The following is a 22,188-nucleotide window of genomic DNA, read 5'->3' on the forward strand; positions in this document are numbered from 1 at the left end:
AGAGGAAAGAATCCTATTGTGATGCGAGAGAAGAAGAAGACAAGGTGCGAAAAAGGACGGACAGGGCCGGCCGGTCCGGATCGTGTAGCGCCGGACAGGGAGTACACCAGGGCGGTGCCGGTGCGGTGGAGCCCCTCACCAGCAAGATGAGACGAGAAGACGCCTCCCCGAGCAAGTCATTATACTTAGGCCACAAAAACCAAAACTTTACAAAATTTTCCGTTATATCGAATTTTGCGGTACATGTATGAAGTATTAAATATAGATAAAAAGAATAACTAATTGTACACTTTACCTGTAAATAATGAGACAATTTTTTTAAGACTAGTTACTCCATAATTAGACAATGTTTGTCAAATAAAAACAAAATGCTACCGTGTCAAAATCTAAAAACTTTTTGCATCTAAACAATGCCTTATATCCTAGATCTGTGCTAGAAACTATTGTTGACTAATTTATTATAAAAAATACTTTGAATATATCTGTTGAAATCATTTATACATGCATTTCACTAGATGGGGCCGGGTCACTGTCGTCATGGACAACACATGGAGAACCAAGAATAGTCGCCTAGTCGTTATCTTATTATCTGATATAAATCGATCGGGCATATTTAGATGTACTCATAAACCTAAAAATTTACAAGATTCTTTATCAGATCGAATTTTATGATACATACATGGAGCATTAAATATATAAATAAAAAATAACTAATTGCACAGTTTATCTATAAATCGCGAGACAAATCTTTTAAGTCTAGTTAGTCTATAATTGAAAAATGTTTGTCAAATACAAATGAAAATGCTACAGTATTAAAATCCAAAAAATTTGCATCTAAACAAGGCCTTAGCTACCATTAGATTCAGCTTGCTGATGGCCCTCCGTAGCACGTTCGTCGTAAGGCACCATCATCATTTGACTAATTGATTTGATTTGATTTCATCTAAAACTCCAAGTCAACGAAGGCCAATCTTGTCATCCCCATGAAGAACAAACCCCAACCACGTTGAATATTGATATTCTTTTCTATGGTATTCTAATTTTGTTCCATAAATATTGATATTCTTTTCTATAAATCCAATTAAATTTTTAAACGATTCGGCTTATGACAACTCTCTATTAAATTAAACTGATTTATTAGGAACAAACCTAGAGAGAGAGATAAAGGGAGGTAGTGTAGGCTGGGCAAAGATTACATGGCCATGCAAAAACTAGGTGCGTGTGTAGCAGCTAGACTGTCTCCAACAATAAAGACCCGAACACCTATTCCATTTTGGTCATATACGGTAAAAAAAGACTCCCATACCCAAACCTTGGCTTCTCCAACAGCCGAGAACCCAAATCTCCTCATCCGAGGAAGAAGATGGCGGATACGGCAACTTCGACGAGGAAGAAGACGCTCGCAGCGGGGATGATGCCCCCAAAGACACCCGCGGTGGAGAGGATGGTGGCCGGCGCGGGCTGGACAACGAGGATGGCGGCGCGGGGACCGGACAGCGAGGATGGCGGGCGCGGCCATGATGGCAAGGTCGGCAAGCGCATGGGGCAGCTGGCCAGCGGCCAATTCGGCCCAGTGGATGGCCGGACGGCGAGGATTTAGACCGCCCGCCGCTCTCATCTTCCTCCCTGGCTTCTCTACCTGGATTCGCTAGAGGCGGCGACGCCAAACTCAAGCAGCACGTCACTCAGGCGCGGAGAAGAGGAAGTCGCTGAGAAGAGGAGCCATGTCCCATGGTGGAGATTTGGGTTCTCCCTGGGAGATGCATATTTGGGTGTTGCCTGCGACGATATGCAAAATACGTCTTTGATTTAGGTTCTCTGTTGAAGAATATTTTTAGGTACCCAAAATACTATACATAACCTATTTTAAATATGGGTTGCATCGTTGGAGTTAGCCTTAGTGATAGGCTAACATCGCATGCACCAGCTAAGCCTTCCCAGCAAGCGGTTGGGGTGGAGAGCTTATCAGGGTGAGGTCAGTACTGGACAGCTACCGTCCACCCCGTGCGTCCCTTCGTCCTTTTTAGGTACGGCGCCGGGTAACGGCACCACCAACGTCAGCTACGGCTTTTCTTTACCTTTTCCTTTTTATTCATTCTTTCTTATTTTTCTTTCTCGCTAAGGCTTTGTTTAATTGAGAAAATATTTTTTTTGGCCACTATATCAGATATATTGGCACAAATTTGAAGTATTAAATATAAACTAATTTAAAAATTTACATATCTCATTTAGAAACTGTGAGACGAATCTATTAAATCTAATTAATTCATCGCTAGTAGACGTGAGACGACACTGTGAGCTGTGACTCTTTGAGTTGCCGTGGGCCATCGTAGCAGATAAAGCCTTCCCGGGAAGATACGTGCATCCACGGAATAGAATGGAACGGAACGGAATGGCTGCTGCACTGCACCCATTCTACGGCACTGCAACCAGAGTGGTGGCGCTGCGGTGGAGCCTCCAAGTCAACGGGGTGCGGAAGACGCCACCTCCCCAATAGATTAAGGTATTGTTTAGTTCTAAAAATTTATTGGAAAACGCCACCGTAGCACTTTCGGCTTTATTTGACAAACATTGTCCAATCATGGAGTAACTATGCTCAAAAGATTCGTTTCGTGATTTACAGACAAACTGTGTAATTAGTTTTTATTTTCATCTATATTTAATGCTCCACGCAAGATTCGATGTGATGGGAAATCTTAAAAAGTTTTAGGTTTTTAGGGTAAACTAAACAAGGCCTAAAGTTAATTATCATTGGTTTGGGGTGTCACTACTGTCCATGGCCTGATGTTGATGACCATGACTAGACTAGCTAGCTAGGATGGGTATAGGCAACACATGCATATGCATGGAGAGAAGAAGTTGCCGTGTCATCATCGTTATCTGATGATGATAAGTCAGCTTAGGTTCCATTAGACTCCATCAGCCTGCTGATGGCATTCCGTAGCACGTTCGTACGGCACCATCATTATTTGATTAATTGATTCATCTAAAATTAATTCCAAGTCAACGAAGGGCAATCTAATCACCCCATGAACAAACCCCCCAACCGCATTGTTGTTTGCCATGCCAGATTCGCCTCTCCCTCTTAATTTTTTTTAACATGACTATCTAGGGAGCAAAGCCAACGTACAAGATGGAAGGAAGGAATTGAAGAGATATGCGAGCTCCAGAGCTGAACAATCCATAGGTTTCTTAACATGTACTCACTCGGTCCCAAATTAAGTGTCATTTTTAGTTTAAGTATCACAAGTTTCACTTGATTTGTAGATTATATCCCCAAATAAATTTGTTAAAAAAACTAGATTTAAAAATCTTTCCAATGATGAAACAAGGCCTAATTCTAGCACAATGCACTCCCTGTCTCCCTCCCCCTCTCAAAAAGATTATCATTTTTCATAAATATAGACAAACATTTGTCTTGATTTATAACAAGAATGACACTTTTTAGTTAGGTTGGTGGAAGTATGTTGTATTAAGGCCTTGTTTACTTCCACCCAAAATCCAAAACTTTTCAAGATTTCCCGTCACATCGAATCTTTAGACGCATGCATGGAGTATTAAATAGAAACGAAATTAAAAACTAATTGCACAGTTTGGTCGAAATTTACGAGACGAATCTTTTGAGCCTAGTTAGTCCATGATTGGACAATAATTACCATAAACAAACGAAATTGCTACAGTGTCCCGAAAAAATTTCGGCAAGGAACTAAACAAGGCCTAAAAAAAGAAAAGAAAGCCACATTGTTTTTAATCGAAGGGTAGAATATTAGGTCTCAACCTCAAGATATTCGCAAAAAAGTCGCAACATCAAGATCAGATACAAATCCCATGTGTTTTGATTATTAGTAGCGTCCATCCAAAGCTTACTAAAAATGAGACAGAATGCCGTGTCATGTACATGTACTCGATGGGCATCCATAGTTGCTCCAAAGCAACGCAACCACTAGTGAGGTCTTATTGAACCCAGACATATAAAAAAGTGACACTTATGGGTGGGCTTGTACACTTTATGCCAAAACTTAGCGGGCCATTTATTATCCTTCTTGCAAAAGATAAATAAATTGATAAGGTGAAAAGAAGGATAGTAAACCAATATGATTTAGGTAATTAGGTATGTGCTTGAGAATTTTTTTTTGATAGATGCTCAACATAGAGTGTGTGGCCCGGAGGCCACATTGGCCATCTCCTTTATTAAAGTGGAACCATGCCTAGTTAGGTATAGGTATCCCAATATTGACAAATACCTAACATTCTCTTCCTATATCCTATCTACATCTCGAGCAAACAGTCATGTTTCTATTATAAATTTTTTGGTATGTGGATTTTTACACACTAGTGTGCTGGTGTTTTTGTTCATCGAAGGACAGTATATAAACAACTTTTTTATTGGTTTGAAAAAAAAGTTGTTTATATACTGTCCTTCAATGAACAAAAATACCACCACACAATTGTGTAAAAATCCACATACCAGTATATTCATAATAGAAACATGACTGATTGCTCAAGATTGACTATATTATTTATTAGTACATGATTACCTAATTGTGGGGGCAAATTTTCTTACTGTGTTTTCCAATTAGTAATAAATGAACTTTTATTGAATCGCATGTAAAGCTTTTGATGCGGTAATGAAATAGATTAGGTCCACGACCGTAAAAGATAGATAATCACCCTGTTTGCTTGAATTTATCAGCCACACCATTTCAGCAAAATAACAATGTTTTTTTCTCTTAAAACAACAGCATCAGCATTAGCTGTTTTTTTTTCCAGCCAGCCGAACATGATAATATTTGTTTGAAAGTGCATTTGCATCTATGCCACATGTTTTAGAATCCCACTCCTTATGATTTCTTTTTTTTTTCCTATTTTCTTGGCATGTTTGTTGGAACGGTTCAAAGTGTGTGTGCTACTTGCAACTGTCCCCTGGTTTTACGTAATTAATTAACCGTGGGCGCTTGTCCGTACAACACCCGGCGGGGCCCACACAAAGACAACGGAAAAAGGGATGCGTTGTTGCTGACACAGACCCCCCCCCCCCAGCCACGGAACGGAAACGGGAAAAGCCGTCCCCAGGGAGCACGGGACCAGTCAGCAACTACTCCTCGTGCGTGTCCCTCACACACTAGCAGGGGAGCGGGGCCACATGTCTGTGTCACGGGTCGGACAAGCATCAGGTACGCTTGGCTTCGACGTTTCGTACCCGTCCGCACCACCAGCCTGTACGATTTGCAGTCCTTGGGTGTCCTCCCCCGCATCGCCCCTTCCCCACCTGACTCACTTCCCAACTTTTCTTTTCCCATTTTGCCCCCACGCCGAGTACACCCGCCGTACCGTACCTTCCGTCCAGTTGGATTCCATACGGCACGCCGAGATTACCGTCGTACCCCTGACTGCGACTTCCCTCAGCTGGAGCGTAGGGGTAAATACGGAAAATACAGGCGCAGCCGCCGTATTCCCCAGGACGACACTCTCCAGGGGCAGTCTCGTCATTTTCCTCCTACACATCACACCGCGTCTCTTCTTGTTGCCCATCTCATCTCCTTGATCGCCGGCCTCCATTTCTTGCCTGCAACTGCAACCACTTTCGTCCGCCCACCCGCCGCAGATCGAGAAAGCCGCCAAGAACAACCCCCTCCACCACCGCACGGCCATGGCAGCCCACCAGCAGCAGCAGCACCGGCACCCCAAGCGCCGTCGCCTCGCGCTCTCCCTCTCCCCATCCCCCACCCCTGCCGCCGCCGCCGCCGCGCCGCCGCTCGACTCGCTGGCCGACGAGCTGCTCTTCCTGGTGCTGGACCGCGTGGCCCAGGCCGACCCGCGGGCGCTCAAGTCCTTCGCTTTGGCCTCGCGCGCCTGCCACGCCGCGGAGTCCCGGCACCGCCGCGTCGTCCGCCCGCTCCGCGCGGACCTCCTCCCCGCCGCGCTGGCGCGGTACCCGTGCGCCACCCGCCTCGACCTCTCCCTCTGCGCGCGCGTCCCCGACGCCGCCCTCGCCTCCGCCGTCGTCTCCGGTTCCTCCTCCCTCCGCGCCGTCGACCTCTCCCGCTCCCGCGGGTTCGGCTCGGCAGGCGTGGCCGCGCTCGCCGCGTCGTGCCCGGGCCTAGCCGACCTCGACCTCTCCAATGGGGTCGACCTCGGGGACGCCGCGGCCGCCGAAGTGGCGCGGGCGAAGGGCCTCCGGAGGCTGTCGCTGGCTAGGTGGAAGCCGCTGACCGATATGGGGCTCGGGTGCGTCGCCGTCGGCTGTATGGAGCTCAGGGAGCTCTCGCTCAAGTGGTGCCTTGGGGTCTCGGATCTGGGGATCCAGCTCCTCGCACTCAAGTGCAGGAAGCTCACCAGCCTGGATCTCTCCTACACCATGGTGAGCGCTCATCAGGGTTTCTTGGTTCCTCTGCTCGTTTCTTGGAACAAAGGCTACGGATGATTCTGTCTTTTGATTCCTTATTGTACGTTTGTTGATTTGATTTCTAGACAACATGTTCACTCTTTAATTCACCGGAGCAAAATGGGCTTCAGTTACTCCCTTTTCTAAATCTGCTACCTTTCATCAGTTACAAGTACCACATCAATTGCTCAATCTAATTTATTCAGTTAGTGCTTAGGGCATTGGACCACTTCAGTTTATAGGTAGTATAGTATTCTTGATCTGCAGATGTTCTTATCTTTGAAAGCAACAATGGATCAGCAGAGCAGTACTAGTAGCCAACTCTAGTTTCTCTTGCAGCTTTGTGCCTAGTGCCTACCGACCAACTTATTATATCGTGCTGGAGTAATAGTAAAATGGAAACGTCTCTTGTGTTGCAGATCACAAAGGATAGCTTTCCTCCCATCATGAAGCTACCCAATCTTCAAGAGTTGACACTGGTGGGGTGTATTGGAATTGATGATGACGCCCTTGGCAGCCTTCAGAAAGAATGCAGTAAATCACTACAGGTGCTTGATCTGTCTCACTGTCAGAATATCACTGATGTGGGAGTTTCATCCATACTGAAGTTGGTACCCAATCTATTCGAACTGGATCTTTCATACTGCTGTCCTGTAAGTAGCCAACCATCTAGTTGTATTATTGTATCACCTGGGCATAACTTGAGCCCTCGCAGCTTAATTAATTTACATCCTTCATGTATCAGGTCACCCCTTCTATGGTGCGAAGCTTCCAGAAGATTCCTAAACTGCGGACCCTGAAGCTGGAAGGCTGCAAATTCATGGTTGATGGACTAAAAGCTATTGGAACCTCATGTGTTTCTTTAAAGGAGTTAAACTTGAGCAAGTGCTCTGGAATGACGGATACAGAATTCTCTTTTGCTATGTCAAGACTAAAGAACCTGCTGAAGCTGGACATTACTTGTTGTCGAAATATCACTGATGTTTCACTAGCGGCCATGACTAGTTCATGCACTTCCCTCATCTCTCTGAGGATGGAGTCTTGTAGCCGTGTTTCCAGTGGAGCACTCCAACTGATCGGGAAACACTGTTCTCACTTGGAACAGCTGGACCTTACTGACAGTGATTTGGATGACGAAGGTACTTAATACTGAACTGGGTACTGAATTATTCTTTGCCAAATGGACATAAAGTTGACTTTGATTTTTTTTTTTGTAGGATTGAAAGCTCTTTCCAGATGCGGCAAACTTTCAAGTCTAAAAATTGGCATTTGCTTGAAGATAAGTGATGAAGGTCTTACCCACATTGGAAGGTCCTGCCCAAATCTCCGCGACATTGATTTGTACAGGTCATTATTTGACATGCCTTGTGGTTGTTTTCTTTGTTTCGTTCTTTGTCGGTAAGCTAACTTATATTTTCTGTTTCAGGTGTGGAGGCCTCAGTGATGATGGAATTATTCCAATTGCGCAGGGTTGTCCCATGCTAGAGTCTATCAATCTATCCTACTGTACAGAAATAACGGACCGTTCACTGATTTCACTTTCAAAATGCACAAAGCTGAATACTCTGGAGATTCGTGGCTGCCCCATGATTACATCCACTGGGCTCTCAGAAATAGCAATGGGGTGCAGGCTACTTTCCAAGCTTGATATTAAGAAATGCTTTGAGGTTAATGATGTGGGAATGCTTTACCTTTCCCAGTTCTCTCATAGCCTCCGTGAGGTATTATCCTTTTCTCCTGTAAATGGAACTGTGTATGTTCTGCAATTGTGCTAATACAATTTACATCTTGTCACAGATAAACTTGTCATACTGTTCAGTCACCGATATTGGGCTTCTTTCCCTTTCTAGCATATCTGGCTTGCAGAACATGACCATTGTCCATTTAGCGGGTATAACGCCTAATGGCTTGACAGCTACTCTTATGGTTTGTGGTTGTTTGACGAAAGTGAAGCTTCATGAAGCATTCAAATCCATGATGCCGCCTCATATGATAAAAAATGTTGAGGCACGCGGGTGTGTTTTCCAGTGGATCGATAAACCATTCAAGGTATTCTACTGTTCCTCTGGTTGCTTGCTGTACACAGCGTTAAACCCTTGTGTTCACCAACTCGTTTAGGTGTCTTGCTTGATTTGCTACTCGAAAACACTACATACTATTTGCTTCAGAAAAGGTTGTGGTTCCATTAAGCTATGTTTGTGCTGCCAGATCCAGATGCAATGATTTTTTCTAAAAACTTTAAAGAATTGTTCTACGCTTCAAAACACACAAATCATGATTTGCTTATGGATGGTGTTAAAAAAAATGCCTAAGAGCGTAACACAGTTGTCTTGTATGTGTTGATTGTTGAGTGGATTTGTTCTTACTAGAATTACAAGCCTGCAAAAGTGCAAAGTGTCTAACAATAACAGGTGTGGCCTTGTGCAGGTTGAAGTGGAACCTTGTGATGTATGGAAGCAACAGTCCCAAGATGTGCTTGTACGGTGATTAGACCTAGCAATTGGGGAAGGCAGGGCATGCATCTTGTGGATGGATGGGTTTGTTGATTGGCATCCAGAAGTAATGTCTGAAGGAGCTCAAAATCTTGATGCTGTATACTAGATGAGTAGATTCAGTCCCAGTCCCAGTTCCAGTTCCAGTCCCAATCCCACCTTTGTTTGGTGAGGTGAACTTGCCTGGGGAGGAGTACATTATATTTCTGTGAAGTTGCTGCTGTATAGAATATTATCATGTAAGATGAAGGAAAGTTATTGACATGGAAGAGATGGTTTTGGTTGATAAGAAAATGGTTTTTAGAATTTAGTGCCTTGGTCTGTTTGTTGGCTGTTGCATTGCATCTGTGTCCCCTGTTTGGGATGCTAGAACAGAATGAAGGATACTAGTGATATCTGCTTGTTTATCAATAGTGCTTGAATGTGAGTGGGTTTCCGGTTGCATACGCCATACATACAGGATGTGGTGCAGCACCTCGTATCCTCAAACAAGGAGACGACAGTAGACATGATGATTGATGCTTAAAGTTTGCGGGTGCTGGAGTCTGATGTCAGTGTTGGACGGACTGGACCATGCATGGAACTCGAAGCACAGGCTAGGGTGAGACACACAGGAATGGCAGGTTGAAGAGGCAGGTAGCGTTGCAAGGGGTAGCGATTGCAATGGACGAGGCAGGTAGCCATGGCCACGGGCAGCTAGAATAGTAGTAGCATTGATGAAGAAGCCGGTGGCAGGAGCGAGAGCGAGGCGACATGGGCGGCGCAGGCATCTCGTTGGCGCCGGACAAGCAGTTGCCATTGCCAACCACGGGTAGCTGGCCGAGGCCGATGCTCCCGTCCGTGATCCCTTGACTGACGAGACGAGTAAATACATGGCGTCTCCGTCTCCGTCTCCATCTGCTGTTGCCCGTCCGTCCGTCCTGTACAAGCAGAAGCTTCATACCCTAGCGGTAGAATGGTCCTGCCGCCATTAATGCTCCCCACCACACCTGCGAACCAACCAATGAACCAAGCATAAATTTAAGGGTACCCACCGTTCCTGCTCCGAGCAATCCAACGAGGAGAGGAGAGGAGAAGGAGATCAGAGCAGAGCAGAGGGGAGGACGGAGCTCACGCGCAAAGCATAAGCGCAGCAATGGGGATCTGCTGCAGCAAGGCGGCAGCAGGCCGGGAGCTGGACGACGACGACCACGGCTCGGGCTTCCCATGGATGCACGACGACGTGTTCCACGGCCACCTGTGGGCCAGCGCCGGCGTCTCCGTGCACACCAAACAGGGGTGGAAGGGCGCCAACCAGGACGCCATGACCGTCTCCCAGGTGCATGTGCATTGCATCACCTCTCTCTTCTCTGCTTCCACCTTCACCTTCACCTTCACCTTGGATTGGTTCGGTTGGTTGCAGACCCTCTCCCTACTACTATAGTTCATTTCCCGCACTTGATAGCTGCTGTTCTTGTTGCAACTTGCAATGCGAGAGTTGTATTTACCAACTTAATAGCCTGTTCGCTTAGCCGACATGGCTGAAAGTACTTCGCTGATTTATTGTGAGCTGAATGATCGGCAGATTCAGCGGATAATCTCAAGCGACAAGAGTTAGTTTGAGCAAAGTGCACTGGATCTATCTTCTATAGCTGCTAAGAATTGAATTCTTGGAACCTGAGATGTTAGTAGAAAGGGAAAAACATTTCTTTTTAGCAACCTGAAATTATATACTTCACCATCTTTATTGCCCACACCACCAGTGTCCTGAGAGAGCTTGCATTGTACATGAACCTATAGCTGCCTGGTCCGGAACATTAAAAGCTATATGTTGGCACATCCATATCTTTGCACTTTATTATTAGCATCTCCAATGCAAGTACATTGACTTCTCTTTTACACCGGGGATTCACTTGATCTTGATGAGTCTCAATTGTGTCAAGATGCTTAGGACTTTGCTGGCCACAAAGGCCACATCTTCTGCGGAGTCTTTGATGGACATGGCCCTCTTGGCCGGGAAGTCGCTCGCTATGTCCGCGACACCCTTCCAGTGAAACTAGCCTCTGCTTTGAAACCGAAAACTGCAGATGAAGATTCTTCAAGCGATACTTTGAAGCTTAAACCTCAAGAAGATGATTCAAGCAACGATTTGAAGCTCACAACTGAAGAAGATGATTCAAGCAATAGTTTGAAGCTCAGAACTGAAGAAGATCCCTCGAGCAATACAGATCTGGATTCCTTTGACAAGTCAGATAGCAGCTCGTCCAGTGATGATACAAGCGATGAGAGCCAGCTGTTGTCCACTTGGAAGAACATACTCGTGAAGACATTTGAGCAGGTGGATGGGGAGCTGAGGCAACATTCAGGAATCGACTGCATTTGTAGCGGCACAACTGCAGTCGCTGCTGTTAGGCAGGTACTGATGCTACTATGACTGTTACTGACTTACTTATACTACCACTGGTTGGTATTGGAAATCATGATTCAGCTGTAGATACAGATACTAAAAGCTACACCTTAAAGGCTAAATTAACATATTCTCTAAAGCATACATTTCACTTATTCTGTTGCCCAACTGTCCTTTTTATGCTCAGGGTGATCACTTGATCGTTGCCAATTTGGGCGATTCACGTGCTGTTCTTTGCACCCGGGACAGCAAGGACCGTCTGATCCCAGTGCAGCTCACCACTGACTTGAAGCCAGATCTTCCAAGTGAGTATCAAAACTTCTCATTTCACGGTCATCGGCGCATGCACATGAATACACTTGTTGACTGCATTTTTCATTCCTGCACAATTGCAATAGGCGAGCTCGCAAGGATTCTGAACTGCAAGGGAAGAGTGTTCGCCATGGATGACGAACCGGACGTGCCTAGGATGTGGCTGCCGAATCAGGATGCGCCGGGCCTCGCCATGGCAAGGGCCTTCGGGGATTTCTGCCTCAAGAACCATGGCCTTATCTGCACACCTGAAGTCTACTGCAGGAAACTGTCTGAGAAAGATGAGTTCTTGGTGCTTGCTACTGATGGGGTAATTAAAAAAATGAAAATTCATTTGATTGGCAGTTTCAGATTCCTGTCACTTTCAGTCCATTCTCCATTAACTGCCCTTGGTTTCTTTAATCAGAAAGGCCTGCATGCAACTATTCCGAATGATCTGGGCACAGAATAGCATAAATCCCTTTCAGATTAGACCCACAATAGAAACTGTTAACAGAAACCATACATGCATATCACTGTCATATATTAATTGTCATGATAGTTTTAGGTGATAATGATTTGTTTGCACAATAGACATAAGTTTCAGATGATATGTTCTACAGTAGCATGAGCAACAAAACCTGAATTTTCCTTGCTGCGACTCAAAACCTGTTGCAGATTTGGGACGTTCTGTCGAACAAGGAGGTAGTGAAGCTGGTGTCATCGGCGACCGACCCATCCAGGGCGGCGAGGCAGCTGATCGACCGGGCGGTCCGAGCGTGGCGGCGCAAGTACCCGACGTCCATGGTGGACGACTGCGCCGTCGTGTGCCTCTACCTGAACCGGCGGGCCTCTCCTGGTCCTGGTCCTGACGAGAGCCTGCGAGTCCCAGGCACAGGAGACGACGTGAAGCCGTTCACGGGCAGCAGCTTCCGCAGGGCTCTGACGAGTAACGGCGGCGGCGGCGAGGCGGAGGAGGGGGCGACGGTGTGGAGAGCGCTGGAAGGGGTGGCGCGGGCCAACTCCGTGATCAGGCTGCCACGGTTGGGGCGCGTGCTGAGCTGGCGGAGGCGGTCGAGCTCGCTGGATGAAGACGACGGCGAGGAGCGGGATTGATCATCATCAATTTCCTGGCCAAATTGAAGGGAGGCCATCGTTTTCATGGCCGGTACACGTAAATTCATCCGTGCATGGTCATGGACCGATGAACGCGAGGCAGCCAAATTGAAAAGGAATTTTTTTAGGATTTGATTTGATTGGCATAATGGCCCCTGTCGCATTCAGGTGTTGAAACGGATGAGGTGACATGGACAGGAGTAGTGGCTGATCTAATCTGAATGGTTGTTCATCCTGCTCGCATGTGACTTCAGTATAGTACTACTGCTACTTAACGTTGCGTGACTGGTTGTGTGAACCGTAAAGGGTTTGCCGTTTGCGAGTGCTGTAACTGTAATTTGTTGGTGAGATTAGTTTCTGACACCAAACATGATCGATCTTTGGAGTGGTTACTCATTCTTTAAATTTAATGATCAAATCATTGCGTGCATGCATATGGTGGGCAGTGGGGTGTCAAACGGATGTTATGCATTTAAAAAAGATGGGACATGCGTGCATGCATTTTTAACCCTGGTATATTTTATAACAATAATAATAGAACCACCACAGTTTAAAAAAAAATCATTGATGATTTGATGGTGGTTCCATACGTGGTGGATCAAGAAGCACAAAAACTTAGTGGTTTTTTCTTTGAGCTTTTGCAAGGTTTCCCTTTAGCACTCCTCGTGTTCCTGAACTTCTTTTTAACCATATATTCAATAAAGAGGAAAAAAATAGGTGGGGAAGTTCCCCCTCTGATTGCTCAAAAAAAAGCCACAAAAACGTAGTCTCCTGGACATGCATGCTTTGCTCTGTTGTTGGGCTGCACTGTGCACTGCTCAAACAAAAACCCCAACAATGCGTTCGATTTTGGAACGATCCTTGGTTTTTTGTTTTTTGTTTTAATTTTAATTTTATCATGTTTGGAGCATGGTTATTTGTTAGATGGCAGTTAAGTTGAGCTGTTGTATTTTAATGAATATAGGCCCATGCTTCATCTGAGAATTCTGATTTCTGAAGCACCGCTGCTTCATCTGAATTCTGTGCACTGCGGCTGCTCTGAAGGTGACCGTGTACTGTATAGTCTGTAGCATAGGGAACAGCGCCTTGTTAGTTTGGGATTCGGCAGTGTTTTCTCTCAAAATAAATCAGCTCTGATACGGCTTATCAGCCAAACGAACAAAGCACTAGATTTCTTCATGTTTAGATAGTACAAATAGTTCTGGCTTGAGTACTCTCTCTAAGAACATACATCAAATTAGGCCTTGTTTAGTTCACTCCGAAATCCAAAAAGTTTTCAAGATTCCCTGTTACATCGAATCTTGCGGCACATGCATGAAGCATTAAATATAGACGAAAACAAAAACTAATCACACAGTTTGACTGTAAATCACGAGATGAATCTTTTGAGCCTAGTTAATCCATGATTAGATAATATTTGTCAAATAAAAACGAAAGTGCTACACTACCGAAATCCGAAATAATTTCGGAACTAAACAAGGCCTTAACCACAATTATTACAGATTCTGCCAAATTCCATAAGAAAAAGAAAACCACAAGGTTTCTTGATAAAGTTATTCAATACATTGATCTGAAGATAAACACAGAGCAGAACAACGACATGAGTACATGACAAGACCTGAACTTCCGCGCTGGCACACCCATAGGTTTGGTTTGCATGCTAACTCTGCTGCTGCTATGGAACCAACTTGTTCTTGGTTGTTTCCACAAGCGTCTGAAGCATCACATAACCTTCTTTCTCGTCAGCACCGCCGGTCATAACCATGTACCTTTCGAGGTGAGCCATGTCCTTCACGGCGGCGTCCAGTTTCTGAACAATGTTCTCCCGCCGTAAGTAGTCTATGTAATAACCAGGGCTGATGGTGTCGATTTCCGTCATCCACGCAACAAGCTTAGTCTCGGACTTCATGATCGCCAGGCGAGCTTCATTGTCGCTCAAACTGTGGTTCGTCATCTCGATGATCCTCTTCAGCGTCTCTGCAAAAATAATATTGTTCCCCATTTGAAGTCCTGTGATCGCAACGGCAAAAGCCTCTGCGGTCGCAAGCTTCTCACGTATCTGCACTGCGAGGCCTAAGAACGACGCGAGAAAGTTGCGGTTACTCTTGTCGAGCTCGGTAATGTTTGTAGTTTCAGTCACTATCGCTTTAAGCACCTGCAACAGTAAAGGTGAACATGAATTTCTGCACATATAATAGCACATTGTCGTATCTTTATTCAAGAAATTTATAGGCACGTGCGTACCGTAGACAGTGTATTGGCTACTGAGAAGTCTGAGATGAGGCGATTGATCCTATCATGATCTGCTCGGGACCTGGCACACATTTGTGCCAAAATTTCTGCAGTCACCACCCTGTACTCCTTACTGTATTCATCAGCACTTATGATTGTGACCAGCTGCTGAATGTCTGGAAATTCGTGTCCACAGGCAATCAGTGCCTTCCCTGCCTTAATCCTTAGTGGGATGTCCTGAGGATCAAAGAGTAGGCATTGCAGGTCGTCAGTAAACCTGAGCATTATTGGTTGATCCAAATTTAGCCTCGAGAGGATTTCAACAGCTAGCATTCTCATGTCTTGGTCGCTACTGTTGCTCAAGATCCAAAGTATGTTTTCAGCTGTTCTGCTGCCATATTTTGTTGTTAATTCATGGCATAATTTCCTACTGCTCTCACCTGTCCCTCTGGTAAGCTTGGACATCACACGTAAGGATTCCCTGACAATCTCAACCGTTGTCTCATCATTCTTGATGGCCATAAGTAGTCCACTACTAATTGGCGCTATAATCTTAGGCACAAGATCCATGGTGTTGTACATCTCTCTGCAGTTCTCCAGGTCCGCAGCAAGCTCGCGAAGAATCACAAGTCCATGAAGAAAAAGGGGCTTTCTGGTTTCTTCTTCCCGGTCCCGGCTCATCTCGCTCTCGATGTCGTCAGTGGTTCTCAGCTGATAATTTACACCTCCTCGATCGTCGTCGCTGCGGCCTGCCTGATTTCTCACCTTCATGGAAATGGGATGTGAATAATCAATTAGGGATGATATGCAGTGCGCTGCGCCAGGTATGTCTGCTAGGCGCAGCTTGCAGGCAAGCTTCGCGACAATCTCTGCGATGTGTGCCTTGATATCTGCACCAAGGTCGTTCTTGGTTTGTTTGACAATAGTTTCTATTCGTTGAGGTTGAGGAATACTAGAAACAAGCAGATTCTCTGAGGTGAGGAGCGTAGCATCCGAACAAGCCTGCAGACCAGCTTCTCGGAGGCACAGATCTGGTCAACCGCTGCATCTGAGCGTTCTTTGTTCTTAATCACCAGCGAGTGTAGGACTGAAACTGCAGAGATGTGGTCATCGGGGTGTTGAGATTGCAGTAACAATTCCGCTGCAAACGAGACTAGAGTAGTGTTGATGGTGCCAGACACGCCTTTCTCGATGCACGTCTCCGCTATGCTGGTAACATATCTGTCAACCAATTCCATCTCCTCCTCCTCGTTCACCTGATCTTTATAGTTATTTCTTGATGAACAACTGTGGTTTTCCAAGTTTTTCTTTCTTCGAAGAAGCTCGTTTGCCAAGTACTTGGAGCCCAAAGGTTTAGCAATGTCCAGGCGATTCATGGCAACCGGGAACCACAGGAGGAACAGCACACCTTGGGCGAGCACCAGGCTGTAGAACAAGATGAGTGCTGGCTTCAGATTGCCGCCGTCGTTGTTGGGGCCTCCGTACTCATCATGCCTTGTAGGATGATTAGCGATGCCATGAAGACGAATAAGTGATAGCGACATGCATGCTATTGCTAAGAGAATGGGAGCTAGAGCAACCAATGCTGGCCCCATGGCGAGTAGGCCTACAATATTTGTTGCACTTGTGACCCGCAAAACGTGTTTCAGATGGTAGAAAGCAGCCGGAACACCCATGAAGAATTTGGCCTCGGGTGCTGAGTTGTAGCCGACGATCCTATATAATAACCATTATTGCTATCTTAGCCATATATAATAATACTACTCATAATTGATATCTATTCTGTTTCCCGTCAAAAAGTACCTACGTCTGCCATTTTATTTTAAAATACATAGAGTAACCGCCAACTTTGAATATGAAACATAATTTGAAATAAATCTAAAATAAAGTTAAGATGTTTTGCCTCTAAAAAAAAGTAAGTTAAAAAGACTTATAATTTGAAAGAGAGTAAATAATCAATGCATCGGCAGAGCGCCACCCTGGTCATACGAGCTAAATCATGCAACAATAAAACAAGTTATGGTTTTTACAACCATCTGTCATACATGAGAGAAGAGTAGAAAATAGTACCCTAACCTAATGTTTACACATCCTCAAAGTCCACCAAGAAATCTTTCTCAGATCGAAGTGACCTTCTCCGCCAAACCAAGGGCTCGAGCCTCTCTCCCCTCTGCTAGGAGTATGGTGGTTCGGGTTAAACAAAGATATATTTGAGAATTTCTGGTGTCATGGTTTGGGTTAAAGAAATTATATGATATATGTAGGGCTCTTGGTTTTCTGCATCATAGATGGACAACGGGTTGGCCTGGCCTAGCCCAGGCTAGGCATGCCTCGACCAGATCGTGCAAGGGGAGCTTCGTGCTTGGCTGACGACCTAGGCATGGCCTGTCGGGCCACTTTTCATGCCGGGTCGGTCCCATGAGCACGGCCTTTTTAGCAGGTCGGGCCATCCCGAGCCCACTAGGGAGGCATCGGAGGGGACCAGCATAGCAGGGTGGGGAAGGAGGCGGCATGCAGCTCCATTGTAGTGCCTCCGAGGCCCCAGGGCTAGCACAACCTCCACGTGCGGGGTAGAGTCGTCGGCTCGCTACTGATTCACTTAGGCAAGCTGCCGCCGCAACCATCATCGAGGCAAGACGGGAGCCATTGCCGCGTTTGCTCCTAGGCGCTCGAGCGAGGAGGACGTGGTGCGGCAACGCTTGTCAAGGTAGGAGCATAGGAGAGTAGCCGCTGTCGTCGCGCTCGCCAAGGCTTGAGGGAGGAGGGGGGCTCCACCATGATGCTGAGCTTGGGAGAGAGAGGAGTAGCACTATGGGGAAAGAGGAGGTGGGCTGAGGAAGTTAGTCTTAGAAATAGTATTAGGATAGGAAATTGGGATTCTTAGCACGCCAAACACTGAGTCACCTAAGGCCTAGGCACAGCTTGCTCCCTCCGGCGTGCCAACCCGAGTCCGTTGGCCATCGGGCCGGGCTGTGTTTGGGCTGGGCCAAAGAAACAGGCCTCATATTGGGCTGACGGGCTCGAGCTGGATGCACATATGTGTCTGCGTCCTGCAGTCGTCGTTCTTATCCATCTACGATCTACCCACGGTTGTCAGGCGCCCAGCCATTACCATCGTTGACCCTGGATATTTCCACGCCGTCGTCGCCCAGTACGTGCTTTGCTCGTGCTCGCACGATTCTGTTTGTCCAGGCTCGCGGAAGTTTCCATTTCCAATTTGAGGCGTTTCTTGATTTCTCCTGCCTTTTGATTTCGTTCTTTTCTATTTCGCAATAATCCAAAAAAAAAAAAACAGTTCAATCTATGAATCGATTTCAGCTGCCGTCGTTTCTCCCGTGAAAGTCCTCCATTCCAAACGCGGTCCCGAATCTGCCGAATGTCTCGACAAAGAAAAGAAGATTTTTTTTTTTGTTTCGAAAGATCAAAATCAAAAAAAGATTCAGAATAAGGAAGGAAGGAAGGACGTTAGTTACATACCTGGCTGTTTCAACGAAGACGATGGCCGTGGTGAACCAGAAATCCATTCTGACGAGCGCGGTGGAGTAACCGCCGAGGAGGACGACGGTGGCCCAGACGAGGGCGAGCGTGCCGAGCCCCGACGCGAGCAGCTGCAGGAACGCCTCCGCGAGCAGCGACAGGTTGAGTGCTAGCTCCTCCCGTGTGTCCTGGCTCCAGGTCCAGGGTGCCAGCACCCAGCAGTCGTCGTCCCAGGGCACGGGTGCCCGAACGCCTGATGGATTCTTGCAGAGCCTGTATCGCTATCGCTGCCTCCATTATTTGCTGCCTCTCACTCGCTCCCAAGCTGTCCAAAGCAAGAAGCAATCGGACTTGAGGAAGATGATGATGATCTGGTCAGGTCTCCTTGAGTGGAGGAAGATGATGACAGCTGCTTCAGCCTTCAGGCCTGAGTCGCCTCGTCGGTGTCAACCAAACTGGCTCCAAAAGCCTCGAGTAGAGCAAGTTGGTCTTTTTTTTTCAAACTAACGCGGAGTCAGTTTCAGTCCATTCACCGATTCACTGTCCTTGGTTTCTTTAAAGTTTAATCACGAAGGCCCTGCACTACATGCAGTTCTATTCTATCTTAAATGATCTGGGTACAGAATATATGGCATAAATCCCTTTCGGATTAGACCCACAAAAGAAACTCTTAACCGAAACCATACATGCATATATCCCTGTCGTATACTACGTATTTTTATGATCTGATATATTGATATGCTTTTACCATAGAATGAGCAACAGGATTTAAGTTTCTTTGCTGCGAAAATCTGTTTCAGGTTAATTTGGGACGTGCTGTCGAATAAGGAGGTGCTGACTGATCCAACCCATAAAAATAGGGTCAATGGGTCATATAGGAGCCGGCCTAAAATTTCAAAAATGGATCAATACAAATTGCTGCTGAAATTATATATAAACTGCTATTGTGTTAACAGTTTTCATTACCCAAATTATCGGGTAACCTGAACGCCCAGACTTAGCATCATCCATATCTTCATCAGGATTAAAATTCAGTCCAATCCAATGTTTGCCTTGAACTAGCTCTTTTGTACACTCTTGTACTTTTAGTTTATTCAAGTCAATAAATGTGCTGTAGGGACGTGAGTTTTCTTCAAAAAAAACTACAATGACCCTCCTCTGCCTTCAACTGCATCATCCATGCCTGCTCCGCCGCGGTCATCCTCATCGGCGACGCCAGGTCGCCGGCGTTCACGGCCAAGATCCTGGCTTCCTTCGTCGCGTTCGTGCTCTTCGTCGGCTTCGTCGCGCGCCCCGCCGGCCGGTACATCGCGTACAAGCGCACCCCGACGGGGGCGCTCCTCTCCGAGGGCTCCTTCGTGGTGGTGGTCATCGCCGCGCTGCTGTCGCCGCTGGTGACGGACGCCATCGGGTTCAAGTACATGATCGGGCCCATGATGCTGGGGCTGGCGCTCCCCGGCGGCATGCCCATCGGCGCCACCATGACGGAGCGCCTCGACTCCTTCTTCATCGCGCTCTTCCTCCCCGTCTACATGGCGCTGTCCGGCTACCGCACCGACCTCGCCGAGGTCACCAAGGCGGAGGCGTCGGAGAAGTGGTGCGCGCTGGAGCTGTTCGTGGCGCTCTGCGTGTCGGGCAAGCTCGTCGGCTGCGTCGCCGCGGGGCTCTTCTTCACCATGCCGTTCCGCGACGCCGTCGTGCTGGCGCTCATGCTCAACATCCGTGGCATCGTGGAGGTGGCCGCCATCAACAACTGGGGCGACACCATGAAGGCCACCGCGGAGCACTACTCGATGCTCACCATGTCCATGGTGCTCATCACCGCCGTGTGCACGCCGCTGATCAAGCTGCTGTACGACCCGTCGGGGCAGTTCGCGCGGGCGAAGCGTCGGTCGCTGGAGCACGCGCGGCTGAGCGCCGACCTCCGCGTGCTCACCTGCCTCTACAGCGAGGACCACGCGGCGCCGCTGATCGACCTGCTGGAGGCGACGGGTTCGTCCCGCGACTCGCCCATGTCGCTCGTCGTGCTCCACCTCACGGAGCTCGTCGGCCGCGCCGCCTCCGTGCTGAAGCCCCACCGGAAGAGCACGAGGTCGTCCAACAACCCGACGCCGTCGGACCGGATCGTGAACGCGTTCCGGTACTTCGAGCAGCAGGCGGCGCCGGGGGCGGTGACGGTGGTCCCCTACGTGGCGCAGGCGCCCTTCAGCTCGATGCACCACGACGTGTGCTCGCTGGCGCACAGCCGGAAGGCCAACCTCATCCTGCTGCCGTTCCACAAGTCCTCCGACGGCGCGCGCAGCACGGCGAGCAACGCCATCCGCTCCATCAACCGGAGCGTGCTGCAGTACGCGCCCTGCTCCGTGGCCATCCTCGTGGACCACGGCCTCGCGTCCGGGTCGGCGTGCGCCACCGCCGCCAACAGCCTGCTCCAGCGCGCCGCGCTCTACTTCCTGGGCGGCGCCGACGACCGCGAGGCGCTGGCGTACGCGGCGCGGATGCCGGAGGCCGGGACCATGTCGCTGACGGTGGTGCGGTTCAAGCTCAGGAACTGGGTCGGGATGGGCGGGCGCGACGAGGCCATGGACGAGGAGCTGCTGCAGGAGTTCTGGGCCAGGCACAGGGACAACGAGCGCGTGGTGTACGTGGAGAAGACGGTGGAGGACGCGGAAGGCACGGCGTCGGTGGTGCGCGCCATGAGCGACAAGTTCGACCTGCTCGTCGTGGGGCGCCGTGGCGGGGAGGGAGAAAGCGACCCGGAAGGGTCGACGGCGCTCACCTGCGGGCTGTCGGAGTGGAGCGAGTTCCCGGAGCTGGGGGTGCTGGGGGACATGCTCGCATCCGCGGAGTTCGCGTCCAAGGTCTCCATCCTCGTCATCCAGCAGCAGCCGCCCAAGAAAATCGCCGCCGTCGGAAGCAACGTCAATGATTAGAAGGATCCATCGATCGTCGTTTTTTTTTTCCCTTCTCTCCTTTCGCTGCTGAAATTCTGTGAATCTTTCTCTTGTGACTTGTAATTGTAATCAGTTCATTAGCTAGGAGGGATCCTAAATTGACTCTGTAAATTTGAAAACAAAAGCAAACAACAACTCAAGCGCCACTCATCCTTGGCGCCAACAAGTAGCATACTGCTTTGTTCTGTTTCTCACTCTCAGCGTACAAATTATTTTAGTGAGAAATCGTTAGTAAATTTTTTAATTATATATTGTTGAAAAGCAAAACTTTGTGGCGCCTTGGAATCTAGTATCTCTGACAAGCCTAGAGTATTCTTTTCGATGTGAACATCCTTGAGCTGTCATTTGTCATTTAATTTTAAGGGCACATGTATTGATCTAAACTATAGTTAAACCATCCAAATTTGCTGCTCCTAGAAGTTTTTCACTAGCACTATGATATTTTGCAGTGGGAGAGAAAGGAAAGAGCTGCACGTCAAGGGATTTTTTTTTTTTTTTTTTTTTTTTTTGCATCAGAGAACCCTGAGAAGCCATGGGACTGGAGAAGAGACCAACGCAACGCCAACATTCCAGTCTACTGATGGAACTGTACCATGAGTCTGCAACTTTGTACGGTTGCTACAAATGAATGTAGATTGTATTGTACATATGTATGTGGAAGATAAAGTATTGTGAATTAGTATCATGTGTTCGATATTGGATTGTTCTTATGCTTGTTTTGAACATTACTACAGTGAGAATTTTAGGAGACATTTCCCCTAATTAATAGAGGCATGCATTTTGGGGAACATACTTTATAAATAGTTCGGCGGGTCTTAGGAAAATGCACGTCTCGTCATATGCAACAAAGATCTA

The 22,188-nt window shown here is 47.4% G+C and overlaps 4 protein-coding genes across 4 annotated transcripts; 3 read left to right on the forward strand and 1 right to left on the reverse strand.

The window, feature by feature from the left end:
* LOC8067589 (F-box/LRR-repeat protein 3) lies at positions 5,543 to 9,187 on the forward strand. Its single transcript, XM_002448830.2, has 7 exons — positions 5,543 to 6,361; positions 6,805 to 7,038; positions 7,131 to 7,524; positions 7,603 to 7,732; positions 7,812 to 8,106; positions 8,183 to 8,434; positions 8,813 to 9,187. Exons 1-7 carry the CDS (start codon positions 5,651 to 5,653, stop codon positions 8,870 to 8,872), a joined length of 2,076 nt encoding a protein of 691 aa, XP_002448875.1. The 5' UTR covers positions 5,543 to 5,650; the 3' UTR covers positions 8,873 to 9,187.
* LOC8067590 (probable protein phosphatase 2C 73) lies at positions 9,422 to 13,088 on the forward strand. The gene is made up of 5 exons (XM_002448831.2): positions 9,422 to 10,195; positions 10,808 to 11,272; positions 11,451 to 11,568; positions 11,662 to 11,885; positions 12,233 to 13,088. Exons 1-5 carry the CDS (start codon positions 10,013 to 10,015, stop codon positions 12,668 to 12,670), a joined length of 1,428 nt encoding a protein of 475 aa, XP_002448876.1. The 5' UTR covers positions 9,422 to 10,012; the 3' UTR covers positions 12,671 to 13,088.
* LOC8067591 lies at positions 14,200 to 16,497 on the reverse strand. Its single transcript, XM_021461359.1, has 3 exons — positions 16,086 to 16,497; positions 14,915 to 15,933; positions 14,200 to 14,825 (listed from the first exon to the last, which is right to left on the reverse strand). Exons 1-3 carry the CDS (start codon positions 16,495 to 16,497, stop codon positions 14,346 to 14,348), a joined length of 1,911 nt encoding a protein of 636 aa, XP_021317034.1. The 3' UTR covers positions 14,200 to 14,345.
* LOC8079982 (cation/H(+) antiporter 15) lies at positions 17,932 to 22,029 on the forward strand. The gene is made up of 3 exons (XM_002448832.2): positions 17,932 to 18,084; positions 18,455 to 18,540; positions 19,599 to 22,029. Exons 1-3 carry the CDS (start codon positions 17,932 to 17,934, stop codon positions 21,310 to 21,312), a joined length of 1,953 nt encoding a protein of 650 aa, XP_002448877.2. The 3' UTR covers positions 21,313 to 22,029.

This window comes from Sorghum bicolor, chromosome 5 (assembly GCF_000003195.3).
Source record: "Sorghum bicolor cultivar BTx623 chromosome 5, Sorghum_bicolor_NCBIv3, whole genome shotgun sequence".
NCBI lineage: Eukaryota > Viridiplantae > Streptophyta > Magnoliopsida > Poales > Poaceae > Sorghum > Sorghum bicolor.

Bases quoted from the DNA above. Each gene is read 5' to 3' on its own strand.
- LOC8067589 (XM_002448830.2), top strand. From the start codon at position 5,651: ATGGCAGCCCACCAGCAGCAGCAGCACCGGCACCCCAAGCGCCGTCGC. The intron at 6,362-6,804 runs GTGAGCGCTCAT...CTTGTGTTGCAG, and splicing joins TGGATCTCTCCTACACCATG to ATCACAAAGGATAGCTTTCC. The intron at 7,525-7,602 runs GTACTTAATACT...TTTTTTTTGTAG, and splicing joins CAGTGATTTGGATGACGAAG to GATTGAAAGCTCTTTCCAGA.
- LOC8067590 (XM_002448831.2), top strand. From the start codon at position 10,013: ATGGGGATCTGCTGCAGCAAGGCGGCAGCAGGCCGGGAGCTGGACGAC. The intron at 10,196-10,807 runs GTGCATGTGCAT...CAAGATGCTTAG, and splicing joins ACGCCATGACCGTCTCCCAG to GACTTTGCTGGCCACAAAGG. The intron at 11,569-11,661 runs GTGAGTATCAAA...CAATTGCAATAG, and splicing joins CTTGAAGCCAGATCTTCCAA to GCGAGCTCGCAAGGATTCTG.
- LOC8067591 (XM_021461359.1), bottom strand. From the start codon at position 16,497: ATGGGGCCAGCATTGGTTGCTCTAGCTCCCATTCTCTTAGCAATAGCA. The intron at 15,934-16,085 runs GCGTGTCTGGCA...GCGGTTGACCAG, and splicing joins GGAGACGTGCATCGAGAAAG to ATCTGTGCCTCCGAGAAGCT. The intron at 14,826-14,914 runs GTACGCACGTGC...TTACTGTTGCAG, and splicing joins TAGCCAATACACTGTCTACG to GTGCTTAAAGCGATAGTGAC.
- LOC8079982 (XM_002448832.2), top strand. From the start codon at position 17,932: ATGCACATATGTGTCTGCGTCCTGCAGTCGTCGTTCTTATCCATCTAC. The intron at 18,085-18,454 runs GTTTGTCCAGGC...GAGTAACCGCCG, and splicing joins GCTCGTGCTCGCACGATTCT to AGGAGGACGACGGTGGCCCA. The intron at 18,541-19,598 runs GTTGAGTGCTAG...CGGCGACGCCAG, and splicing joins GCCTCCGCGAGCAGCGACAG to GTCGCCGGCGTTCACGGCCA.